The following is an 18,332-nucleotide window of genomic DNA, read 5'->3' as shown; positions in this document are numbered from 1 at the left end:
CCGATCACCTCGCCAACCATGATGACGCCAGAAGTCGAGCCATGGTCTTCGTTAGGGTATCTCCAACGCCGATCCTCAAATCACCCGCAACTGTTCGGACATAGTTGTTTGGACCCCGAAGCCATCTAACGCCAACCCCATCCGTCTGCGGAGCAGTCCGGGCCACAATTTTCCTGTAAAGCGAAACCAAACATTGGGAGATTTGCGGGAGTCTGGACACGAGACACATCGGACTCTGACACCCATGCTCCGACGCGTCCCTCTTCCATGCATGCTGCCTCTCGCAGCTCGCGGCGCGCGCCGGAGTGCGCGTGCGGGCCGGCTGCGCGGGCACTAGCACCCACCGCTGCCCGCATGGAGGAGCGGACAGCGGGGGAAGGAGATGGCGTGAGGGCGGTGCGGACTGTGCTGTCCTGACGTCGATGCGCGCGGGTCGAGATTGTCCAGCTCTGGCGTCCGCGCTGCGCCGACACGGGACCTGCGGCGATGCTCCAGATCCGGAGATGCCACCGGTCTCCACCTTGAACCGCTCCGACGCAATGCGGAGGGCCATCTCCTCCTCGTAGTCGAGCTCAGAGCCAGATTCGTTGCCGGAGCTAGACATCGCAGTGGACGGGATCGGAATCGACGAGGGAGGGGAGAGGAGGAAGCGAGAGAGAGTGAGCTAGGGTCCGTAGTGAGGCACCCGGGCTGAGAGTTTTGTGGGGTAGCTATGGGGTCGATAGTGGGCCGGGCCTGTCAGGTGGACGCGCCGCATGTCTTGGCAGCCCCATGTCCGCCCTATATTTGGGCTGAATATGAGGGATGCTGGTCAGCCCGGGCATTTGTCCACAGTTTGAGAAGTTTGGTTGGTGACCGGATGGTCTGTCCAGACGTTTGAAACGAGTACGATAGGTCTGACTATAGATGCTCTAAAGACCGGAGAATCTAAGATGGTAGCAACGCTTTTTCAAACTCATTTTATGTTTGTTTTTTCGCGCAACCATGTGCCAATCCTTGCAATCTGAACACTTTGGTCAAACAAGATATTTTTTAAGATAGTCAAAGATTACAGGAAGAATACATTAGAAAAGGCAGACAAGTCTTCTAATCCGTGATCCCAAAGAGACAGTGTCAACCAAAGAAAATACTGGGCCATTCATGCTTGTTTAGTACTACTCCTAATACTATCACTCCATTCCATAATTCTAAACTAAAACCACGACAAGAATTACGAAATGAAATTTCCTCTCAAGTGATACAATCCAAGCTCAACTCAAACTGCTCAAAGTTTATTTAAACAGAAACTACAGCATTCTTCATCAGTGTAAAATTTCCATCATCATACATCACCTTGTCATGTATGATATGAAGTCGTCCATTTCCTTGTGCGATGATCCGCCCTGAGCCGCCGACGAACGGACGGCCTCCCCGAGCACCTCTGCCCGCTGCCTCACCGCGAGCCCTTCCTCGGCGACCATCATCGTTTCAATGGCCTCCTGTATGGTTGTCGCCGGTATCACCTCGCCGTGTTTCTCCCACGGCCTCACAAGGAGGCCGGCCTTGAGGTAGCTGCACACTAGCTCCGCGTCCCACGGCTGGTCGGAGTGCATGGGCCAGGCCAGAATTGGCTTCCCGTGGCTCATGCTCTCCATGGTCGAGTTCCAGCCGCAGTGGCTCATGAACGCCGCCGTGGCGCGGTGTGCCAGGATCTCCAGCTGCGGCGCCCACCCCGTGATCACCAGCCCCATGCCTTCGGTCTGCTTGGTGAACTGGGACAGCAGCTCGGCGTGCCGGTTGTCGCCAGCGTCCGTGAATATGTCGCCGCGGTCGGCGTCACGCAGCACCCAGATGAAGCGCTGCTTGCTGCCGTGCAGCGCCGCCGCAAGCTCCGCGGCTTGCTCCTCCCGGAGCGAGGAGCTCGAGCCGAACGACACGTAGAGCACCGATGACGGGGGCTGCTGGTCAAGCCAGCTCAGGCACTCGTGCCGCTGCGTCTTCCCCTGGTTCGACGCCGTCGCCTCGAGCAGCGGGTTCAACGGCCCGATGGCAAATAGCTTCTTGCCGTCGGCCGCCGTCTGCTCCGCAACAACGTCGACGAACTCGCCCTCAAGCGCGCGGCACGTGTTGACGACGATGCCGGCGCCGTCCGAAATCGACCGCGCCACCATCGCGCGTTTGCTGGCGTAGTCCAGGAACTCCTGGGACACGCGGGTGGGGAGGTGCGTGAGGCCGTTGTCGCGCAGGAGCCGGTGCCCGGCGTCCATCCGCCCGACGATGGACGACACGGCGGTGCAGTAAAACCCGAAGGCCTCCCCGTTGGGCAGCTGCGCCGCCTCCTCGGACGCGAAGGCGTTCATGAGGTCGTGCACGACGACGACGCGGCGGCGAGAAGCAGAGAGCTCGCGCAGGACGGCCGCGAGCGGGGCGCGCGCGCCCGCGGTGAAGGCCTCGAACATGGGCATGAGGTGGGAGGGGAAGGGCGGGTCGGCGGCGGGGTCTGGAGGCGGGGAGACGTAGGTGGAGATGGCGAGGTCGTGGAAGTGGATCGAGCGGAGCGCGTCGTCGTCCCAGCCGTGCACGCGCGCGCGAGCCTGGCGGACGTGCGGCGGGGACGCGGCGTAGTGCACGTCCAGCCCGCGCGAGGCTAGCTCCAGAGACAGGTGCAGGAGCTGGTTGAGGTGGCCCTGCGCCGGGAACGGCACCGCCACGACGGCCACCGACGCCGCTGGGTTCTTCGCCCTCCCTTCCATTCTCTGTGTTGACCGTGAGTGTCAGTGGAGCCGGAAAGAATTGGACGTCGTGGAGTACCGGAGACTTGGAGTACGATTTATGCAATGAATGGCGTACTAGCCTCTATGGTGGGTGCAGTAGGTAGTGGACTAGTAGTGAAACCAAATCACTGGCAATGCGAGTGTGCAGTTTATTTGTTGTTTGTTACTATTTCTTTTCAAGAAAGTCTTTCGACGTAGGAGTTTTTATATTACAGTATGTGACAGCAGGCCTAGGGTTAAAAATATTGGATGTGACAGCAGGACTCACAAAAGTAACAAAAAAAATAAGATCCATGGGCACTAGCACCCAGGACATATTTTTATAGAAAGAGCCTATCTGGATAATGATCACGGAAAATTCACTCCCGACGAGAGTCAAACCCAGGTCTGCAATGAAGCGCCACTACGCCCTTGCCGCTGGGCTATTGCCCATCCTCAAAGATCACAAAAGTAACGAACACATAATCCCTCCCTCATTACATAATCCCGTCTATGAACATGGACCACCTAACGACGACTATTCATCATCCCTTTCTCATTAGATACGGGCAAACCTTGTTGAAGCTGATAGTTGAAAAACTGTCTTGCTAAGACTTCAAAGGGCCAACGCACCGTAACAACAATCATCACCATTAAAGAAAAATATATATTAGAAGGATGTACATGTAAACACATCAATGACCACAAGCGCTAGCTAGAGACCAACGTCGGTCGGATCCAAGCAAACTCGACGGAGGCCAACATCGACCAAATCCGTCGGAAACAAACCTCTGCGCGCTCTTTGTTGGTACTAGGTGCAGACCTGAAGTGGGGATAAACTGAAGAAGGCATTATTCTAACTCTACGACTTCTCCGCCTCCTCACCGCCCAGATAAAGGAGACAAAAACTATGTAAGGAATGGAAAAACCCTACTCCAAGTCCCATAGCGACACTGGGGCAGGGCGGACCAAAGGGGGCAACAACGAGAGGAAAGAAAATCCTAATCGTGTAGTTTGTTTGTTAGCCACATAACCTCGTCGTGGATTTGGAAAACTTTGCGACTAAACAATGAAAATCTTCGTTTGTCAGTCATAACCTCGTGGATAAGACATGTTTTTACCATGTAACAATATTATTGTAAATCTAATCCAGCCAGATCCTTATGGTGATAATCAGTTGAATTAACAACCAAGTTTACCTCAGCCACTTGTACTCAAAAGTGTAGCTAGGGCAACCGGTGCTTTCATAGATAAAATGACTTCAGCCGAAGAAGGATTTCTGCAATAACAAACGACCATGTTAGGGATCACATACTTGAAGCTCCATGAGAGAGAGAGGGAGAGAGAGAGAGAGAGAGAGAGAGAGAGAGAGAGAGAGATGATATTTGCATACCTTTATATCATCAACTGTTTCTACTACTTCCTGCTGACTTGTGCGAACTCCCCTAAGTTCCTGCCTCATTAGTGCCACTTCCTCATGTAGTAATTCAATGTACCTATCCAGTTCTTGGATCTTCATGGAGCTTCGTGAACGGCTCATCCCATTATCTGAGAGCTCCCCAGGGCATTCTGCCGGGAACTTTGCATCACTGACTGATGAAAGTCTTTCCTGAAACAAGAATGGATGCAGATAAGAGTTGCTCATAATTCCTACACAAACAAACGGTATATCTGCCTCGGCCGACGGCCCTTTGAACTCACACCCAGAAAAAGTGAGAAAAGGGGCTCACATTTGTGCCCTCCATCGCATCTCCATTGTACAGACTTGTCAAGAGCGTATACGCTATCCAGTCTCCACTCTGTGAGCCGGAGCTTGTCGAGTATTTGCTCACACGTCTAAAATGACTCATAGAAGCAATTAAAGAGATAAAGAAATATCAGAAACCTTTGGCATATGTGTTCTTAACAACTTGATAAGAACACTTGCTACCTTTTAGGGATTTGCACCAGAGAGCATAAAAGGTGAAGGCAAGCTCCGCTAGCTCAATAGTTTTATGCAGCGCCGACCTCCAGAACATGCGCGTTGTAGCAAGCTTAACTGCAATTAACTTGGAATCAGATTGCAAAGAACATGAATCGAGATCAAGCATTCCAAAATCGGCATTGCTTGCCGCCTATTTCGGTATGGTTTCGATATATACCTAATTTACCAAAGGTGACATGAATTTGAAAGTGATGCAAGAACTTTGCAGTTATGTTTGTAACTTTTGATGACTAAATATCTCCATATCTATCCTTTTTTAACCAAATGGAGGCATCTGCATTCTGCTGTCTGCAGTTCTGTACGTATAGCGCAAAAGGCAAGCATAACTACTAGCTATGTACTCCCTCCGTTCTGAATTACTTGTCTTGGATTTGTCTAGATACAGATGTAACTAAACTCATTTTAGTGTTAGATACCTCCGTATCTAGACAAATCTAAGACAAATAATTCGGAACGGAGGGAGTATAACCAAGTAGTAATATAACACGACCTCCCACGGCGTATGGTCATTAGGTTCGGTTTCAGTATATACCATACTAGTATTTCGGTATGTTTTGACAGATGCCAAACTACAATGTTCATGGCAGGTTAGCTTCATGACAACAGTTCAGTCCAATTCAGAAATATAACAACAGTAAGTTGAACTGTAACAATCATCTCAACATATACACACGCATAGCCAGGAATCAGGAGAATGCAACTCAGAGCATTGTTTCATGGTGGTAAGAAAAATACTACTCCCTCCGTCACAGAAATAGATGTATTTAGAACTAAAATACATCTAGATACATCCATACCTGAGACAAGTAATTCGGAACGGAGGGAGTAGAATGTACAAAGAGGAAAAAGCAAAGATAGGGAGTAATAAACTTTGTGTTCTCAAAGCATCTCTATGGCAATCCCAACTTTTACCAGCAGAAAGAACCTAAAAGAAGTTCAGAAAAATGTTCCGTTGGTGCAGCTTCGCATCAGCAACTGCTATTGCAACCTATAATTTTATTTTTGGATTCACCAATAGTGAAGAACTACATATCGGACAGTGTACCATCAGCAGGTAGAAACTGTGTCGGCGTGAAAGGCCATCGTCCCAGATGGCATTTTGTCGATCACCTTGTGATGTGAGCAGTGAAATCATCTAGGTCCTTGCGCGACGAACCGCCGTCAACCACGGAGGCGCGGACGGCCTCCCCGAGCGCACTTGCCCGTTGCCGCATGGCCATTCCTTTGTCGGAGAGCATGGCCTCCTCGATGACTTCCTGTATGGCCTTCGCCGTGACCACCTCGCCGTGCTTCTCCCATGGCCGCACGAGGACGCCGGCCTTGAGGTAGTTGCAGACAAGCTCCGCGTCCCACGGCTGGTCGCAGTGCATGGGCCATGCCAGAATCGGCTTGCCGTGGCTCATGCTCTCCATGGTCGAGTTCCAGCCACAGTGGCTCATGAACGCCGCCGTGGCGCTGTGCGCTAGGATCTCCAGCTGCGGCGCCCACCCGGTGACCACCAGCCCCGTCCCTTCCGTCTGCTTGGTGAACTCTGATAGGAACTTGTCGTGGCGGCTCTCGCCGGCCTCGGCAAATATGTCGCCGCGGTCTGCGTCGCGCAGCACCCATATGAACCGTTGGTTGCTGCCGCGCAGTGCTGCTGCGAGCTCTTCAATTTGCTCGGCTCGCAGGGACGACGTGGTGCCGAAGGACACATACAGCACCGACGCCGGAGGCTGCTCGTCCAGCCAGTTCAGGCACTCGTGGCGCTGCTTGCTCTGCCTCGGCGCGCTGTCGTGGAGCAGTGGGTTTAACGGCCCGATGGCGAAGAGCTTCTTGCCGTCGGCGGCCAGGTGCCCGGCGACGACGTCGATGAAATCACCCTCCAGCGCGCGGCACGTGTTTGCCAGGATGCCCGCGCCGGTCGAGATGTGCTTCGCCGGTCTGGCCCGGTTGGCGTACTCTATGAACTCCTTGGTCGCATAGCGCTCGACGGCGCCGAAGACGACGCCGTTCTGACGCAGTAGCCGGTGGTCGGCGTCGATTCTTCCGACGAGCATGGAGACGGCCACGCAGTTGAGCCCGAACGCCTCGCCGTTGGGCAGCCGCGCGGCCTCCTCGGCGGCGAAGGCGTTGATGCGGTCGTGCACTACGACCACGCGGCGGCAGGAACCGGAGAGGTCCTGGAGGAGGGCCGCGAGCGGGGCGCGCGCGCTGGCGGTGTAGGCCTTGAAGAGGGGCATGAGGTGGGAGGGGAAGGGCGAGTCGGCGGCGGGGTCTGGAGGCGGCGAGACGTAGCTGGCGATGCCGAGGTCGTGGAAGTGGATCGAGCGGAGCGCCTCGTCGCCCCAGCCGTGCACGCGCGTGCGCGCCTGCCGGACGTGCTGCGCCGCCGCGGCGTAGTGCACGCCCAGGCCGCGCGACGCCAGCTGCAGCGACAGGTGCAGCAGCTGGTTGAGGTGGCCCTGCGCCGGGAACGGCACCGCCACGACGGCCACGGAATCCATCGCGTGCTTCTCTCTCCCCATCGCCGTTCGTTGTGTGGTGCTGAGTGGCCGATGAGACTGAACGGGCTACACAGTGTGGGCGGGCTATATGTAGGAACTGTGGAAGCCAGCAAATGTCGGGTGAATCTCCAAATCTCCGGCATTTATTTTCTCAGGATCGAACATGATTCGCAGATTAATTCACTTACCAAGTCAAATCTTCCACGAAATGGTTATCGTCATGGCTATGTCATGGCATGGCAATCGCCGGGTCGCCGATTAATACACTTACCACATTAGTAGAACGCTGTGCGTTGCTACGGGCTTTTAATTTATTTATTTTAGATTACACCTAGTTAAATGACCATGCGTTACTACGGGTAACAAAACCTCTTACCGAAATTAAAGCTTGGCATGAGATACCTGTCGCAGTATGTTTTGTGTGTACATGTACAATTTATACATATATCTATGCATCATTGGCGTATTCACCTTTTTGACCTCATCTCCAGTGAGCATCCCATCATCGTTCTTGTCGCGCCTGCTAATGTCACACTCCCAAAGGATTTTTTTTCCAGTAGGTTCAATTGATTTAATCCAAAACGGAGATGCGAACATAACTTAGCCCAACAATGTGGAGTCAAAGACTTTCCCACAAAAAAACAAGTAAGATCTGGCCAATCGTCTCCATCAAGAACTCCTTGAGCTGATACTTGTTATTGCCTTTCTCCGGCATTATGTTCCTTTTCCTCGACATGTACCGAGTTCTCCATGCCTTGGATTAAAAGACATGTCCATTAGTCCACATGCCATGAGTCGTTTAGTCTATTAATGAAAGTATTGCTTCTTTTGGTCTAACAAGGTATGGGCATTAATTATTAACATATCATGGTATATGAAAAGACAGTCGCAAGGAATATGTGTCCTTTATATGGGAATAAAGAGGTATTTTGCACTGTCCAGTAGTCTCGTCCTTCAATTTTTTTTGAACATCAGTACAAACACAAGCGCTCATATACACGCGCACACACTTACCCCTATGAACGCACACACGCACACCCTACCCTTATGAGCACCTCCGAAAGACTGAGCCGGCATATCATTTTGAAATTTACGAAGTCCGTAGGCACCTCTCGTCGACGGGAACGTCTCCTCCCACTGAATGTGCATAACCGAAAATCTTGAAATAAATCCAGGAATAAATGCGAGCACCAAGATTTGAACCCTGATGGGATGGAGATACCACAGTACCTCTAACCATCCACCCACAGGTTGGTTCGTAGTCTCATCCTTGAATTGTTTTGCTATAATTACTCAAGTTTTGTGCTCCTGAGGTAACATAGAACCGGCAAATCCAAAAGGAAGTGTGTGTGTCATGTCTCATGTGTGTGTTTCTGGGTGGATGTCTGTCTGCGATAAACTTTACATTAAGACAAAAAAATAGCTTTGAATATCACTATAATTATATATAACAGTGGTAGTCTCGTCCACTGTCCACTTCTCCAATGTTCAGATTCAAGTTCCATAATTTGTATAGATATCTTGCCATCTGGGAAAATTTGCTCATCTACCCACCCTTACTACTTGTGACAGATTATATGATCAGATAACCCTGTTATGTTAAAAAAACAGATACTTCACGGTCTAGACTAATTAGAAATTGAAATGTACTGAATGTGTGATCTATTGCAGGTTTAATGAGATTATGATGTTGTTGCAAGGCACACAAAATGAATAGTTGCTTGTTGTATACAACAAAAGTGGCACCATATAAAACCAGATGGGTGTTGATCATCATGCTGGGCCATACAAAAGAAGTTTGCTTAGTCGAGGAAATATCACATGTCCAAATTGCCCTAGTTCCCTAGATGTATAAACTGTCACCCTACAAACAAACATGACCTATCAGACTAGACCACAAGATGCAATAATAACAAGATTGAACACGCAAGCACAACGGGAGAAAAAACAATGGCGAAACCATATGAAGGTCATTATGCAGTTGGCTTAAGTTACTACGGGCTATGATTGATAGAAATGATAGCCCGTAAAAGTAATTGAAAATTCACTTCACTTGTAATGTAAGTTGATAAAAAAACCTTAATAGAACGATGTGTACACACAGAGCAGTGATCCAACTAATTATCTTTTACGAACTAAGATCTACTTGATGTGTTTAAAATATTTATGTATGTGAGGAATATTGTTTTTAGCTTCATTCGTGTGGTACAATGTAAGTCACATCCTGATTTTAGTGATCTTTAAATTGTAGGCTGCCTATAGATCATTCCGTTGATGTTTTCCTAAAAATAAATTGCTAGACTATGTGACATTGATGTCACCGCATAGAAACTGCTCCTTTCTTCTTTTCTTGACGGAGAAAAAAGTAGTCCTCTGCTCACTCACCGCATAGCTGCCTCCTACTATTCCCGCATAGCCAGCCAACCATCGGTTATCACTGCATCTCATCTCCTCGCCACAACATCGTCAATCCCATCTCTCCTAGGAACCACCCCTCCATGCCATGGTGAAGCCCATCCACTCCTCTCTCCATCCCGTAGCAACGCACAGGCTGAGTCTTTCTTCCATTTGCCAACGCAAGCAATCTAAAAAAATTAAAAAGAAAAAAATGCAAATAGGAAAAGGAGGGGACCTTCTGTGTGAAAATTTGAAGGCTTATTAATGGATTGTGTGCCCAGCCACAACCATCCACGCAGATGAGCCGCCCCAAAGTCTTCTAGACTCATACGATCTATGGTCATGCCATCATGATTAGAACATCGATGCATCCGAGGAAACGCCAGCCTGTGAGCCTACTAACCCCCGCCGACCCGGCTGAATCAGCGTCGCGGTCGTACCAAGGAGGCGCCGCTCCTTGCAGGAAGGGCCACGCTGATGCCATGGTGGGTACGACCGCGCCTGACGCCACCGAGATGAGCAGCGGGCGGCTGCCTCAAAGAGGGGGGCGAGGGAGACAAGCTTGGAGGGAAGTGAGGGGCAAGGCATGACCACCAATATCTGTAGATGGACAACTAAGCTACAAAAATGAGTATATGAAAGGAGATTAGCAATTGTTTTCTTGCTCCACTCGTAAACATAACAAGCAATTTTTCTTCAAAGTAGGTCTTACCCTATTTTTGTAAAAGAAAGGCCAGGCACCTTCATGTCTAATAAAACGTTCTATAGCAAATCAATGGAACCAATCAGGCTTCTCTTAATATGCTGATATGCATGGTACTAAATTCCAAACTGGAACTACAACTGACTTCAATATATGCAAGTTCGACAATGAAAATAGTACTAAGCTTAGCAACGGCCTGCCCAATACCTACTTTCTACCCAGATGCGCAATTGCAAGGTTCAGCTGATTAAGATGCTCGAGTTTATCTGCAATGGTAGAGCATTATCTTTCTAATTCAAATTCAAAGCTAACAATCACAACAGAATATAACTATCACTATGGCAACTGTTAGGAAGATGAATCCCTCCTTTCTCAAAGTCGATACGCAAGTTATTTGCTGCCTTCCCATATTCCTCTGGTAGGCAGGGCACCTTCACTCTCAGCGTTTAGCACCGCATTTTATAAAGTAGTATATTTGTTCAGGTACTGCAGAAAATCATAGAAAATGAATGTTACCGTTCTGGTTTGGTCATTTCACTCTGCTCTCTCCCTTTTCACAGATGCCATTTATGTTATAGACCTTACTTGAAGATGCTCATAATTCGTCATTGATGCCTTATCTGCTTCCTCCGTAAACTCCCTAGTTCACATACATATTTATATTCAGTAAAAGAAAACTGAAAACACTTTGCTGCAGAGCTTCCAAATTATTACACAAGAAGCAAGCAGACGTCATCCAATCACCTATCTGAGTGCGTGTCCCTGCACAGCTCCGCCGAATCAATGACCGAGCAAACCTAGCCAATCATCAGCCAACCCACATCAAACTACACAGATTAAATAAAACGTAACCAAAGAAGAGTAACTTACAGTGTTGGAGATCTCATCCATGGTGTGAACAATCTCAGCAGAGGGCGGCGGCTACCCAATGTGGCCAACGAGCTTGTCCAACCTGCAAATTTAACCAGACAGTCATAGAAAATTTAGCAATGGATTGTTGTGGTGGGGTAGTGTTAGGGATCGAAGGGGGTTTTCCCCTTACTGCTGGATGACCTTGTCGAGCGACGGAAGCCCTTTGCGGTGCGCAGCACATCGAAGCCGTACAGCCGCCGACCCGGCCGGGTCGAGCAGACCGTCGAGAGGCACGCGCACCTACCCGGCCACGCACCCGGCGCTGGCCAGCGCCCACACGAACGTGGTCTCCGACGGTAACGACGCCATCGACACAACCAGTTCCAGCGTGCCCGCCCACGCCGCCGGGCCCCAGCACGGCCACCAACATCGCTCCTCGCCCCCCACCAGCAATGCCCCCACGAGCGGATGCATCAATCGGAGGAAGAACCAACACCTCCCCTTGTGGTCTCCCCCGCTGGTGGCTGCTCTCCTTCCCGACTCCGGCTTCCAGCGGACGGCACTCCGATGAAGAGTGCGCCGACGAGGGCGTCTTGGGGGATGGCAGGGAGGGGAGAGAGGATATCGCTTGGGGAGTTGGGGAGAGGCAGGGAGGGGTTGCGTGATTGATGGGTCTTTTTTTCTAGGTGGAGCGGTGAAAAAGGAAAGAGGAAGAGGGCTTATTAGGATTTGAGAAAGATCGACGTATTAGGAAAATTAGGATTTGGAATTGATTGTCATGAAACTAAATTTTATTGATTGGTAACGTGCTATCAGTTCCTGCCCGTTTATAACGTGTCTAGTTAGGAAACTTTGGAAAGGTTAGGAAACTTTTTATTGTGAGGGTAAAAAAAATTAACGTGAGTAGATATGGTGGTGGGATGTGAGACGAAAATAAACCGGACTATTCAACCAACTCGTCCATTAGGAGTAGAGATAGAGATTATTATTATTATTAGAGATTAGAGATTAGAGATTAGAGATTAGGGATTAGAGATTAGAGATAGAGATTAGAGATAGAGATTAGAGATTAGAGATTATTTGTTTCCTGAAAATCTATTATTTGTTTCCTAAAGCAAATTGCATTAATGAGAGAGATCCGTTGATTTGGCTAAGGTAGGAAAGAATCTATTATTTGTTTGCTAAAGCAAATTGCATTAATGGGAGAGGTCCGTTGATTTGGCTAAGGTAGGAAAGAATCTATTATTTGTTTCCTAAAGAAAATTGCATTAATGAGAGAGATTTGTTGATTTGGCTAAGGTAGGCGGTTTTTGCGGTTCGTGGCGGCTCAGTGTGAGGTGGGACGAGGTACCAAAAAAAACCATGGGAGGTGGGACGAAAAAAAACCTGGGAGGTGGGAGTTGTCCCTGGTTAACCTACGAAATTTCGTAGATTTTTTTAGGACAAAAATAAACCGTGGGAGGTGGGACTAAAAAAACCTGGAAGCGAGACTACCAACTGCTCCCTTAGGAGTAGAGATCTCTACTCCTACAGCGTGTTTGGCAATATTTGGGAAGAGGAATGGGAGTTTAGAGGATGAAGAAGAAGCTGGTGGCATAGAAGGAATCAGAGTGTGCAGAAATGCACCATCAGTATCACACCTATTATTCGCTGATGATTCTTTGATTCTAATGAAAGCAGATACTTTAAATGCAGCTTCCTTACAGCATGTTCTAGAGACCTACTGTCAGAGTTCGGGACAATTGGTGAGTTTGTCGAAATCTAGTGTCTTTTTCAGTCCAAACACTCCTGTCGTATCTAGGACTGAAATTTGCCAACAGTTAAACATTGATACTGAAGCTTTATCTGACAAGTATCTCGGGCTTCCGGCGATGGTGGGAGCAGATAGAAGTGACTGTTTTAGGCACTTTTGTGAAAGAATTAAAGAAAGGCTGCGAGGATGGATGGAGAAACAATTGTCCACTGGTGGCAAGGAAATTCTTATTAAATCTGTAACTCAAGCAATCCCAGTTTTTGCCATGTCAGTCTTTAGTATACCTAAAGGGATTTGTAAAGAGATCACTGATTTGATTGCTCAGTTTTGGTGGGGGGATAATGAGGAACACAAAAGGATGCATTGGTACACTTGGTGGAAACTTTGCTATCCAAAAAATGAAGGTGGGATGGGCTTTAGGGACCTCCACTCTTTCAATTTGGCAATGCTCTCGAAACAATGTTGGCGACTTACCACCAACCCAGATTCTCTTTGTGCTCGAGTTTTGAAAGCAAAATATTATCCAAATGTAAATTTACTCGAAGCAACACTGAAAAGCGGAGCATGATTTACATGGCAAAGTATTATGAAGGGGTTAGAAACTTTTAAGTTGGGATATATATGGCGCATCGGAACTGGAGAGAATGTGAATATATGGAGTGATCCTTGGGTGCCAGCCAGCCCGGATAGGAAGGTTATCTCAAACCAAGGTCAAACTATTCTCTCGGTCGTCAGTGATCTCATTGACCCTCATACGGGAGCATGGGACGAGCCCTTGATCCGTTCTATTTTTAATCCTGTTGATGCTAGAAGGATCATGCAAATCCCAATTAATCATAATGCATTTGATGATTTTATTGCCTGGAACCCAGATCGAAGGGGTATTTTTTCAGTTCGTTCGGCGTACCGTTTACAATGGATTCATTCTTTTCATGCGCATGCAAATGTATTGGCACGCCCAGCTGGATCAAACTTACCGGAAGTATGGTCTACACTGTGGAAACTGCAGGTTCCACGTAAGATTCAGATTTTTTGTTGGCGTGCACTTCATGGAATTATCCCCCTAAGATCCATACTCATTAATAGACATGTGGGTACCAATGGCTCATGTCCAATTTGTCACCAGGACGCAGAAGATGTACGCCATCTGCTTTTTGACTGTACACATGCAAAGGAATTGTGGCTTCGACTGGGTATACTGGATATTGTTGAAGAAGCGAAGTTAATTGATCGCTCTGGTTCAATCATACTCGAACACCTGATCCTAGCTGACTCCAGACCGATCCCTATAAAGCCTAATTTGGATGTAAAGCAAGTGATAGCGGTTGGGGCTTGGTACTTATGGTGGGTGCGCTGTGAGCTCACCCATGATGGATCACCGCCACCTCCCTCGAGATGGCCTATTTCGGTCCTGGCAATTGCAAATAATTTTCATCAAGCCAACTTAAAAATTTGCGTTGTACATGAACATAAATGGAGCAAGCCGGAACCCAAGTTTGTGAAGCTAAACATGGATGCCTCTTTCCATATGGATGAGGGTGCAGGAGCCATTGCAGCTGTTCTTAGAGATAGTAATGTTAATTTTTTGGCGGCACAATGTCGGTTTATACCTTACGCAGCAGATGTGGTGACAACGGAGGCTATGGCTATGCGTGATGGACTAATCTTTGCAAATTCTCTGGGGTTCCCTCGAGTGGAAGCTGAGTCTGACTCCTTGACGGTAATTGATTATTGTACTGGACAGACAAGATGGTGGGATGCTGCGGCCGCGATCTTTGCGGAATGTGTGGACGTGTCTTCGTCAATCGGGAAGGTCAAATTTAAACATTGTTATCGTTCTTCTAATCAAGCGGCGCATGTGCTAGCTAATCATGGTTTTTGTAATAAGATTTCTAGTTGTTGGATGGGGGAGCCTCGGGCTGCCTAGTTCCAAACCTTGTGGACGATGTAATCCTTGTTTAATTTTTAGTAAAGCTAGCCATGATGGCCTTTCCTCAAAAAAAAATTAGACATGAGATGAGTCGTTTTATTCCCATTCCTTTGTTTGGTGCATGATAGAAATTATGTGTGAGAACATGAGGAGAAATTATACTCCTTTGTTTGGTTCGTGGGAATTGACATGGGACTAGACAAGGGAAATTAGGATGAAGAGTTAAGATTGACTCACTAAAACAATTCTTAAAGGACTTCCACCCCCTCCCCTGTTAATAAAACAGTGGGAGTTGGAGTCTCAAGTCCCATGTCTATTCCTTTGTGAATTCCCAATACCTTCAACCAAATAATAGGTTTGAAGTCTCGTATCCCTTCACTTCTCGTTCCTAACTCTAATTTCCTCCAACCAAACACGTTAATGTAAAAGGGAAAGTTGGTAGTCCCGTACATTTATTTTTTTATCGGTTTTTTGTCTCATCTCTTAGCGCCCCTTCTCATTGGTTTTTCTCCTTCCCATTAAAAATCAAATCCCATTAAAGGGGGAGATCTTGTTTTGTGCTTGATTTGGAAGGTGTTGATTCATTTTAATCACGTTAATAATAAGTAATTAAGAATTCAGAAATCGCATTACAAAGCAAAATATAGATTTTTTTGATAACATTACAAAGCATAATAGGATATTCCTGGATAATAAATCATTAATCCCGTGCACTATGTCATTTATTATTATCGTTATCTCTGCTATTAATTGACAATCACATTTTTAATACAATAGAAATAACATATCTTTTTCTTATGGACATATGCATCCGCGCGCCTGCGGAGGGACGTCGTGCGCGACATCATGGAGGATGCCGTGGCCGGGCCTGATGTCGGCGCGATACTCGAGAATGCCAGGGCATGGATCTCGGCGTCGAGGAACATCGTGACGGAAGGCTGGTCGTCGGACCACCACTTACATGCATTCGTGGATGTGGTCTTATTATTTTTCTTCTTAGTCATACAGAGGGACAGACATGCTACATTCTCAAATCAAGTGTGTCCATTTAAATCAAGAATTTCGTTAAGGAAATGTGTCCTACAATACTGGGTAGTGGTCTTCGTTCGTAGCATTTATTCATGCAAAAATATTTTGAAAATCAAGCATTGAATCAATTTGGAAATCAAACCGTTAATGTAATTAATTAGGTAGACAGTTAATTACATATGCAATTAATTAGGTCAATTTAAGTAGAAATTATTTTCGCACCAAATTAATTTGGAAATCAAGTCATTAATGCAATTAATTAATTAGATAAACACTCAATTATGCCTATAGATAATTAAAAGTAGGAACATTTTCCAATTAGGAAGATAATTAATTGATTTGGTGGGAAGTTCATTAGGCATACAGAGAATTTGGTTGGATGTTAATTATCTATGTAATTAATTAATTAAGCAAGCAGTTAATTCCCGTCGAATCATTTTGAAAGCGCTTGTGGGAAATGACGATCAACATGTTCTCAATGAAATGGCCGAGCACCGCTTGCCATCATGGACAACGGCCACCATGCACTCATAACGTGGCGACCTAGTGTTCAAGGTGGATGACGACCATGCTCTACAGGATGTCTACACGCTGACGGTTGTCAAAAGGTTCACGAGTGAGGACAACATGACAATACATTGACCAGGTGGTTCATGCTTTAGTTGAAAGGGAGGGTGTTTCAAAAATAAGAAGGAAAATGAACTAAAGCAACCAAGTAGTCCATCGTGTTCGAGAAGGAAAGAGTGTTCCAAAAAACAATTCGAAATAACAAAGAAAGAGTATTATAGAAAATAAGTAGGAATGAAAACTAAAACTGACGAGGAAGGAGGAGGAAGAAGAAGAGGTGTCGCCGGTGAACGCACCGATTTTGTCGTGATGCTGGTTGGCACTAGCAAAATGGGTTGGCGAAGAGGTTAGCAGTAGACGAAGTACGGAAAGACGAGGAAGAGAAGAACGACGCTTATCCCTTCTAGCAATGAATGGTATCTAGTCTAAAGTTGGAGCTTATTCGTGACTAGAAATATATTTAGGTTGCCACTCACCTCCCATGTCGGTGTGCATTTACAAAGTTGAATATACCTTTGAGACTGATCACTATAGTTATTTGTTGTTTTGTGTCAATAGTATGGGTTAGTTTAACCTACTACTCCCTCCGTTCTCAAATGTTTGTCTTTTTAGATATTTCAACAAGTGACTACATATGAAGCAAAATGAGTGAATCTACAGTCTAAAATATGTCTACATACATCTGTATGTTGTAGTCTATTTGAAATGTCTAGAAAGACAAATAATTAGGAACGGGGGGAGTATATTATATTGTAAATATGAATAAAGCATCTATGTTGCAACGCACGACAAAGATGTGGCGGGCGTCATTACAAAACAGTAAAACGTAGCTAGCTAGGAGCCCCCACAGTAATTTGAAGGTCTCCACCGTTAGATCAGTGTGACAGACTGAAATAACATGCGGTGCCCCCATGTTTGGTTTTGATAATTGATGACAATCTCGATGGACTAATGGTTGCGTTGAGTTATATTTGAAGGTTTTGTCCATAGGATTTTCTTAGAGTACATGTGTTGGTTTCAAGGAGAGTTTGTGTCGACCAAGGTGTTATTCAAGGAATTATCCAAAGATTGATCATGTGAGAGTTGACTTTATTGCAAGCATGTCTTGAAGAAGAAGATTGTGTGATCATTCATGTCTACCTTCAAGACATCATCCAAATGAAGAGAATTGGAAAAGTTCAAGGTTGATCAAGACTAAGTCAAGAGTGAATCAACTTAATCAACTCACAAAGCGCAGAAGATGTACCGAGAGGGATCAAGTGATCCCATGGTATGGTAAGCATTGTCAATTACGCTTTGTGTACTAACCCATGGTCTTCGTGGGAGTTTTGTGTGGGGTTAGGTTGCCGTGTGCAAGTTCAAGTGATGCATCACAAAGAGATCAAGTGCTTGAAGCTTGCCGCCCATTGTGGTGACAATGGACTTGTGAAGATGTGCGGAAGAATTGAGCAATCTACTAGTCTTCACCAAGCCAACACACTCAAGAAAGGTGGTCCAACTTGAGTAAGTCAAGATCGACATCATCTAGCTTAAGTGGACTATGTGCAAGACAAGATTTGCCCTTGATAGGTTTTCTATTTTACCGGTCACATAGTGGTAGTTGGAAGACCGGGTTATAGGATCGATTTCCGTACTATCAAGGGGGCTCTCGATGAGTAGCTTGATCGTATCGTTCGTAGAAAGCTCAAACCATTGCATTCTTGCATCATCTTTATTGGTTCTTGTTTGGTTCTTCTCTTTATGAGTTTTGAAGCTTATGGTCATCTTGGTGACAAGCTCGAGTTCATCGAAAACGGAGTTCACTCGCATCTTCTATGATGTTTTCGATGTTGGAGGTTATGTCTGTTCTTCTCGGTTGGAGGTTTCACTCCTCTATTTGTTGGAGGTTTCGCTGTTTTG

The 18,332-nt window shown here is 46.9% G+C and overlaps 2 protein-coding genes across 2 annotated transcripts; both read right to left on the bottom strand.

The window, feature by feature from the left end:
• Positions 1-1,016: 1,016 nt before the first annotated feature.
• Positions 1,017-5,266, bottom strand: LOC125539380 (putative cis-zeatin O-glucosyltransferase). Its single transcript, XM_048702820.1, has 5 exons — positions 4,663-5,266; positions 4,463-4,568; positions 4,126-4,341; positions 3,932-4,011; positions 1,017-2,735 (listed from the first exon to the last, which is right to left on the bottom strand). The coding sequence occupies exon 5, from the start codon at positions 2,730-2,732 to the stop codon at positions 1,329-1,331; it is 1,404 nt and encodes a 467-aa protein (XP_048558777.1). The 5' UTR covers positions 2,733-2,735; positions 3,932-4,011; positions 4,126-4,341; positions 4,463-4,568; positions 4,663-5,266; the 3' UTR covers positions 1,017-1,328.
• A 312-nt stretch (positions 5,267-5,578) lies between these two features.
• Positions 5,579-7,274, bottom strand: LOC125539381 (putative cis-zeatin O-glucosyltransferase). The gene has a single exon (XM_048702821.1). The coding sequence runs from the start codon at positions 7,221-7,223 to the stop codon at positions 5,823-5,825; it is 1,401 nt and encodes a 466-aa protein (XP_048558778.1). The 5' UTR covers positions 7,224-7,274; the 3' UTR covers positions 5,579-5,822.
• Between the last annotated feature and the right edge of the window lie 11,058 nt (positions 7,275-18,332).

The sequence above is a fragment of the Triticum urartu genome, chromosome 2 (assembly GCF_003073215.2).
Source record: "Triticum urartu cultivar G1812 chromosome 2, Tu2.1, whole genome shotgun sequence".
Taxonomy (NCBI): domain Eukaryota; kingdom Viridiplantae; phylum Streptophyta; class Magnoliopsida; order Poales; family Poaceae; genus Triticum; species Triticum urartu.
This window is presented reverse-complemented; position numbering and strand designations above follow the sequence as displayed.

Coding starts and splice junctions, on each gene's coding strand:
- LOC125539380 (XM_048702820.1), bottom strand. CDS start 2,732: ATGGAAGGGAGGGCGAAGAACCCAGCGGCGTCGGTGGCCGTCGTGGCG.
- LOC125539381 (XM_048702821.1), bottom strand. CDS start 7,223: ATGGGGAGAGAGAAGCACGCGATGGATTCCGTGGCCGTCGTGGCGGTG.